Consider the following 8,095-nt stretch of genomic DNA (forward strand, 5'->3'; position numbering starts at 1 on the left):
AAAAAATTTCATTTATACAGCTGGAAAGAGCCATAGTCAATTTTGAAAAAGCACTGGCCCTGAATCCGGCAAACAGTAAACTAATTAGAAAAATCGACAAACTAAAAGTGATTTCTAGTTTTCAATAAATCTCATATAAAAATAACTATTAATATTAATAATAAATAAATAATGATATAGATTATTAATATTATTAATCATTTTATAATTAAAATGCACCATGTAAAACGCTAATTTATTTCACTAGCAACACAAAGCAAGGATAGAAAACGGCGACGACGACGACGAAGATGACGACAACAACAACAAAGAGAACGTCAGTGACAACAACAACAATGTGGCCAATGGTGGGACCCAAATGCTCCATATAGGCAATGGCTTCTACATTAATAAAGATATCGCCCAAAAACTGTATGACTACCAGAGAGACGGAGTTTCCTTCCTGTTTAAACTCTTCAAAGAGGACAGGGGGGGTGGAATTCTTGGGGATGATATGGGGTGGGTGATTCTAGGAGGTGGTCACTATTTTTTGAGGGGGGGTCACTATTTTTTTATGGGGTTACTTTTATTTGCTTTTATGAGGTTAAAGGTTAAAGGTGAGGCACTCTTTTACTGTACTTGGTTCAGTGATTGATAGTAATTAGTAATTATAGAGGCAGTATATTGATTACTGCATTCAACAGTTTAGGGAAGACAGTGCAAGTGGCTAGCTTCTTGTCAGGAATGTTTGACTCTGAGAGGATCAGGACCGTGCTGATTGTACTTCCGCCTGTACTCATCACTAATTGGGAAGAGGAACTTCATAAGTGGTTTGTTGTGGCTGCTGCTGCTGTCGTGGTGTTGTTGTTGTGGCTGCTATTGTGGTTTGTTGTAGTTGCTGTTGTTGTTGTGGTTTATTGTGGTTTTGTGTTGTCTGTTGTTGGTTGTGGCCTGAACGTAGTGCTATTGTGGATGTGTTATTGTTGTTTGTTTGCTCGCATGCATTTACATCAGCAACACTAAACAGCAACAACAACAACCACATGGATGATATTACCTAACCCAACTCTTTACCCCACCAACACCCCAAAACTGCCCAGGTGTCCTGGAATTGATGTCTACAAGTACCACCAATGCACGCAGAGGGAGAAAGTCCGACTGTTGACCAGGGTACAATGCAATGGTGGCGTCTGTCTGACGACATACAATACCATCATGAATAGGTTGGTGTATCTGTCCGTCTGTGTATCTGTTTGTCTGAGTATCTGTTTGTCTGTGTATCTGTCTGTCTGTCTGTATATCTGTTTGTCTGTATATCTGTCTGTCTGTATATCTGTCTGTCTGTATATCTGTTTGTCTGAGTATCTGTTTGTCTGTGTATCTGTCTGTCTGTATATCTATTTGTTTGTGTATCTGTTTGTCTGTGTATCTGTCTGTCTGTATATCTGTTTGTTTGTATATCTGTTTGTCTCTCTGTATATGTCTGAATGTTGGTTGGCATATGTCTGGTTACAAACAAACCATTATCGATAGGTTCGTATGTTGTCTGTCTGTGAATCTGCCTGTCTGTCTGTCTGATAGTATTCATAATTTGTTACTTTTCTTTTGACACCAGCTATGAAGAATTGTCGAAAACACACTCCGGCAAACCATTTACATGGGTCAGTTGTTTGATTGTGATTGGTTGGCTGGTTGTGATTGATTGGTTGGTTGGTTGGTTGTGATTGATTGATTGGTTGGTTGGTTGATTGTTTGATTGATAAGCGTTTGATCATTATCTAGTAGTAGATTAGTGTTTATCAGTGAAATTTGACTCTATGACCTTATCTAGTTTCCTTTCAGTCAACTAATAAGATATCTTTATTACGACAAAATTTCTATGACCTGACCTAATTTACTCTCCAATCATCCAATAGGATTACTGCATCCTGGACGAAGGCCACAAGATAAAGAACGCCTACGCAAAGACAGCCAAAGCTGTGCACGGCATAATGAGCAAGCATCGAGTACTACTGACAGGCACTCCCATCATGAATAATCTAAAAGTTGGTTTTGTTCCTTCGTTGGTTGGTTTGTTTGTTGGTTTGTTTGTTCGTTTGCTTGTTTGTTATGCTTGTTTAACTTGTTTGCGATATCCATTGTTTGTGTTATAGTTTTGTTGACGTTGTTGATGTTGCTAATGGTTCATGTAGACGTTCGTTTGCCCCAGGAATTGTGGTCGCAATTTGATTGGACACACCAGGGTCAGCTACTGGGTACCCTGAAGACTTTTGGTGATTTATATGAGGGACCTATTATCAGGGTTGGTAAGGGTTTATGTTTTGTTTCGGTTGTTTGTTTGCTTGCGTGTTTGTTTGTTTGTCGGCTTGTTTTCTTGTTTATTTGCTTGTTTGTATCTGGTACCAAACATTATTAACTATTTAATTAATCAATCAAACCAACTAACCACTGAATCAATTAACTAATTAACCAATCAATCAACTGATCAATCAATCAATCAATCAATCCTTTCAATTGTCTGATCATTCAACCAATCTACCAACAATCATTCAATCAAGGCGCGCCAAAAGGATGCATCAGCTCAGGAGAAAATCTATGGAGAGCTGATGAGCAATGAACTCAACCAACTCATCAACCCCTTTCTGTTGAGGCGATTGAAATCGCAAGTCGTCCGTAAGGAAGGCTCTAATGCCCCACAGTTAGTTCTGTGATTGGTTGGTTGATTGGCTGGCTGGCTTGTTGGTTGATTGGTTGGATGTTTGGTTGACTGGCTGGTTGATTGGTTGGCTGGCTGGTTGATTGGTTGGCTGGCTGGTTGATTGGTTGGCTGGCTGGTTGATTGGTTGGCTGGCTGGTTGATTGGTTGGCTGGCTGGTTGATTGGTTGGCTGGCTGGTTGATTGGTTGGCTGGTTGAATGGTTGGCTGGCTGGTTGATTGGTTGGCTGGCTGGTTGATTGGTTGGCTGGCTGGTTTACCTTTAAACACACAAACTCGCACACAGAATGCCGAAAATGACCCGTAAGAATGATTTCATATGCTGGTTGAGGATTTCAGAGGAGCAGATGAAAATCTATAAAGCGTTTTTGTCGTCAGAAGAAGTCAAATTGGTAAGTTTCTAGTTTTAATGTCATCTTATTTTTGTTTTTTTACTACAAATGCTACTACTATTACTGCTGCAACTGCTGCTGCTACTACTGCTGCTGCTGCTACTTTTACTACTACCGACCTTTTCAGTTGCTGCAGACGACTAGATCGCCGTTGGTGGCCCTGACGACTCTGAAAAAGATATGCGACCATCCGAGGCTGTTTTCCAATAAGAAGTGTAACATGCTGGGAGTGTCAGAGGGATCGGAAGGGTTAGTAGGGTACACGCGCCAACACTCACTACACATACACGCACACACACACACATGCATTACACATACATACATACTCACACACACACACACATGCATACACATACATACTCACACATACATACACACACACACAGTCTAAACAACGATGAAGACGCCGACGAGACATTCAACGTCTCAACAATTCCGGATTCGATCCTGCTTAACGAGTGTGGGAAGATGGAGTTCCTAGTGCAGTTGCTGCAGAGGCTGAAACAGGAAGGTCATCGGTGTCTGGTGTTCTCACTAAGTAGAAGGATCCTGGATATCATCCAGAAGATCGTCACCAATCTCGTGAGTAGCTGGAGGTGGTTGTCGCCGCTGTGGAAACAACCTCGGCTTCTCATCTTTTTTTGTATCATTTTGACTTGTTTTTTTTAAATGGACGAGTTTCTGGGTTCGGATGATATAAATTTGTGGAAAATTGAGAGTGATTAGTTGAAAATTAAGAATGATTCGTTGAAAATTGAAAATTATTCGTTGAAAATTGAGAATTATTCATTGAATATTGAGAATGATTTGTTGAAAATTGGCTATGATTCGTTGGAAAAAGAGAATGATTTGTTGAAAATTGAGATTTATTCGATGAAAATAGAGAATGATTCGTTGAATATTGAGAACATTTTTGTAGAAATGTATAAATTCATGCTGAAAATAAAAAGAGAAGAAAATTTTAAAATTTTATAGAAAAATTGAATTTTCATGGTTGGTTACACACCGATAGGGCCAGACACAGACTCACACACACACACACACACACACACACACACACACACACACACACACACACACACACAACCAGGGACACAAAGTCTGCCGTCTAGACGGCACCATAAAGTTGATGGCTGAGAGGCAGCAGATCATCAACAAGTTCCAAAATAATCCTGGCAAGTACGACATCTTCCTACTGACGACCAAAGTGGCGGGTGTGGGGCTGACTTTGACTGCTGCCGATCGTGTTATTATATGTTAGTCGTCTTTTGTTCTGATTGGCGGGTTCGTTGATTGGTCTGGTTGCTGATTGGCTGACAGACTGGCTGGTCTATTGGCTGGTTGGATGGATGGCTGATTGGCTAGCTGGTTGATTTTTTTTCGATTTATTCATTTAAAATTCATTCCTTAAAATTCATTGCTTGTTATGTTTTCTTTTTATTCAAAAATTCGTTTTTCAAATTTTTTAAAAATTTTTCTATCGCCAACTTGTGACTTTTTTAATTTGGCCACTACTGACCTTTTAAAATTGCGACCTTGACCTCGTGATTTTTGTTACTTGAGCCTTGAGTTTGACCTTTCAACTCGTGGTGACCTTCAGATGACCCCAGTTGGAATCCAGCCACTGATTCCCAGGCCGTGGACAGAGCTTACAGGATTGGTCAGACCAAAAATGTGGTCATATATCGGTCAGTAGTTATGATGATGATGGTGATGACCATGGTGATGGTGATGATGATGATACGCGATGCTATTGATGTTTATGAAAGTGATGATGATATGTGATAAAGATAATGATGATGATGAGGATGATGATGATGAGGATGATGATGATGATGATGCTTCGAGATGAATCTTATCTGTTCTAGAAGGCAATCATAACCGTCGTCACTATCGTCGCTAACGTTATCATCACGTGATCATTACATCATCATCATCATCATCATCACGTGATCATTACATCATCATCATCATCATCATCACGTGATCATTACATCATCATCATCATCACGTGATCATGACGTCATTATCAGTTTGATCACGTGTGGGACGGTGGAGGAAAAGATATACAGGAGGCAGGTGTACAAGGATTCCATTTGTCGGAGGACCTTGAAGGACTCTAAAAATCCGATGAGGTCATTATATTGTTGTTGTTGTCGTTGTTGTTGTTGTTGTTGTTGTTGTTGTTGTTGTTGTTGTTGTTGTTGTTGTTGTTGTTGTATTAACACCACACGCCATCATCATCTCACCTCACGTCGTCATCATCACCACTACCACCACCGACAGCTGTACCATCACCACCAGACACATCGCACAATCACCTTCGTCGTCACAAACAACACCCAAAAATAGGCACTTCTCGAAGGATGAACTGAGGCAGTTGTTTGAGATTGGTGACCTGGAGGAATCCGACACACAGAAACAGCTGGAGGAGCAATTTAGGAACATGAGGAAGAGTGATGAACAGTTGGATGAACACATCGCATTCCTCTATTCACTCGGTTTGTTGGTTCGTTGATTGGCTGATTGATTGGGCGGTTGGTTAGTCGGTCGGTTGGTGGGTTGGTTGGTTGGTCGGTTGGTTGGTTGGTTGATTAACTGATTGAATGAATGATTGACCGATTAGTTGACTGATGATTGGTTAATAGATGAATGATTAATTGATTAATAAATTGATTAATTGATTGATGGATAGGTAAACTTATATAGCACACACAAATACTACTCACACACACACGCACGCACACGCACACAGACAAGTTTTTCGGTATCAGTGATCATGATTTGGTATTCAGCAGGGACGCAGTTGACGACGATCTGGACCATGCTGATAATCAATTTTATGAGAAAATGGTTCGTGGATGAATGGATGAATAAATGAATGAATGAATAAATGAATGAATGAATAAATGAATGAATTATTATCACCATCGTCATCATCACCAGGCAACTCAGGCTATGGAGCGTTTGAATCTGGAGTCAGCGGAGAACAAGATGTTGATTAAGCAGATGGGCCACTACTCTGGGGGCGGTGTTCTCGGGGAAAGAAACAAAGGTCATCATCATCATCGTCATCATTGTTGTTGTTGTTGTTGTCGTTGAAATAAATTTAAAAATTATGGAAGTTGAAATGAATGAAAATAGTCTAAAAGATGAATGAATGAATGAATAATTGAATGAATAAGCGAACAATGAATGAATAAAATAGTTTATTATTATTTATTTTATTATTATTTACATTATTATAATTATTATGATTTGTGTCGTAAAAGGTTCCACAAAGCCGAAGAATCATTCTGAAATTGACGTCAACAAGCTAGATTTGGTTGGTACTGTTTTGTATGTGTGTTTGTTTGTCTGTTTGTAGGTATGTCTGTTTGTTTGTGTGTCTTTTTGTATGTTTGTATGTCTGTTTGTTTGTTCGTCTGTTTGTTTGTTCGTCTGTTTGATTGCTCGTCTGTTTGTTCGTTTGTTTGTTCGTTTGTTTGTTCGTTTGTTTGTTTGTTCGTTCGTTCGTTTGTTTTGTAAGCATTGTATAAATTAATACTTACATACAATATACAGAAAAACGTCAACATCAGCAACATAGTGACGAGCGACAAGAAGCCACAAGAACCGCCACACTTTCGTGACGTCGCCCACCTTGACGATGATGATGATGATGACAATTGTAAGGATGATGATAATGATCTTGATGAAGATGATCGTGATGATAATGATGTCCGTAAAGATGACGATGGTGATGATGATGATGTCCGTAAAGATGACGATGGTGATGATGATGATGGAGGACAGTTCGGAAAAGCTTACGAAATGGTGGGTCATTTCGCCAACTAATCGAAAGATATTTGATTAAATATTTATTTATTTATATATTAATTTATTCATTCATTCACTCCTTATAAATTGGTTAATTAATTAATTGATTAATTACTAATTTACTCATAGATCTCTTCATTCATTTTTTGATTTCATTCATTCATTCATTCGTTCGTTCATTCATTCATCCACCGACTAGTTTCATTTCACCTTTTCTATAATGATTTTTTTTCAATTCTGTTAGTTTCAAAAACTTTATTTTTTGAAAATAAAGTTCGTTTAAAAACTTCTCTCTCTCTCTCTTTCTCTCCTCTCCCTCTCTCCTCTCTCTCTCTCTTTCTTTCTTTCTCATTCAATAATTTTATTAATTTTTTTTATTTCCCGACTCAGTCTATCAATCCAATCAACCAATCAATCAACCAATCAATCAACCAAACAACCAACCAATCAATCAATCAACCAATTAATCAACCAATCAATCAACCAATCAACCAATCAATCAACCAATCAATCAACCAACCAATCAATCAACCAACCAATCAATAAATCAACCAATCAACTAATCAATCAACCAACCAATCAATCAACCAATCAATCAACCAACCAATCAACCAACCAATCAATCAACCAATCAATCAACCAATCAATCAACCAACCAATCAATCAATCAACCAACCAATCAATCAACTAATCAATCAATCAATTATCCAATCAATCAACCAATCAATCAATCATCCAATCAATCAATCAACCAATCAATCAATGAAATATAGGAAGATACATTAGTTCTGCCAGGTCGAGGCTTGCTAGCACCTGAACGGGACAACGGTGACGACGATGATGATTTTAGGCGGGTTTTCAATGATAGTTATGTGAAGGTTCAGAAGCGGAGGTCCAAGTTGTTCACCATTCTGAATGAGGACGACGACGACGACGAAGATAAAAATATCAATAATAATAATAAAGAAAGTGATGATGATGATGATGATAATAATAATAATCATAATAATAATCATAATAGTAATAACGACACTGATGATGATGATAAAGATAGTGATAATGATGATAAAGATGATGATATTAATGATGATAAAAAGCTAAATAATAACAATAATAAAAATGGCGACAATAATAATAGTAGTAGTAATAATAATAAAAGCATTGTAGATGAACCAGTTGACGAATCATT

At 38.3% G+C, this 8,095-nt stretch overlaps 1 protein-coding gene across 1 annotated transcript; it reads left to right on the plus strand.

Annotated features, from left to right (window-relative positions):
- Positions 1 to 358: 358 nt before the first annotated feature.
- HELRODRAFT_81620 (hypothetical protein) lies at positions 359 to 4,872 on the plus strand (the record flags this gene model as incomplete). Its single annotated transcript, XM_009021959.1, has 12 exons — positions 359 to 498; positions 684 to 809; positions 1,080 to 1,202; positions 1,595 to 1,640; positions 1,896 to 2,024; positions 2,189 to 2,281; positions 2,538 to 2,686; positions 2,982 to 3,087; positions 3,215 to 3,345; positions 3,474 to 3,669; positions 4,178 to 4,343; positions 4,688 to 4,872. 12 exons carry the CDS (start codon positions 359 to 361, stop codon positions 4,870 to 4,872), a joined length of 1,590 nt encoding a protein of 529 aa, XP_009020207.1.
- Between the last annotated feature and the right edge of the window lie 3,223 nt (positions 4,873 to 8,095).

The sequence above is a fragment of the Helobdella robusta genome, assembly GCF_000326865.2.
Source record: "Helobdella robusta unplaced genomic scaffold HELROscaffold_30, whole genome shotgun sequence".
NCBI classification, from domain to species: domain Eukaryota; kingdom Metazoa; phylum Annelida; class Clitellata; order Rhynchobdellida; family Glossiphoniidae; genus Helobdella; species Helobdella robusta.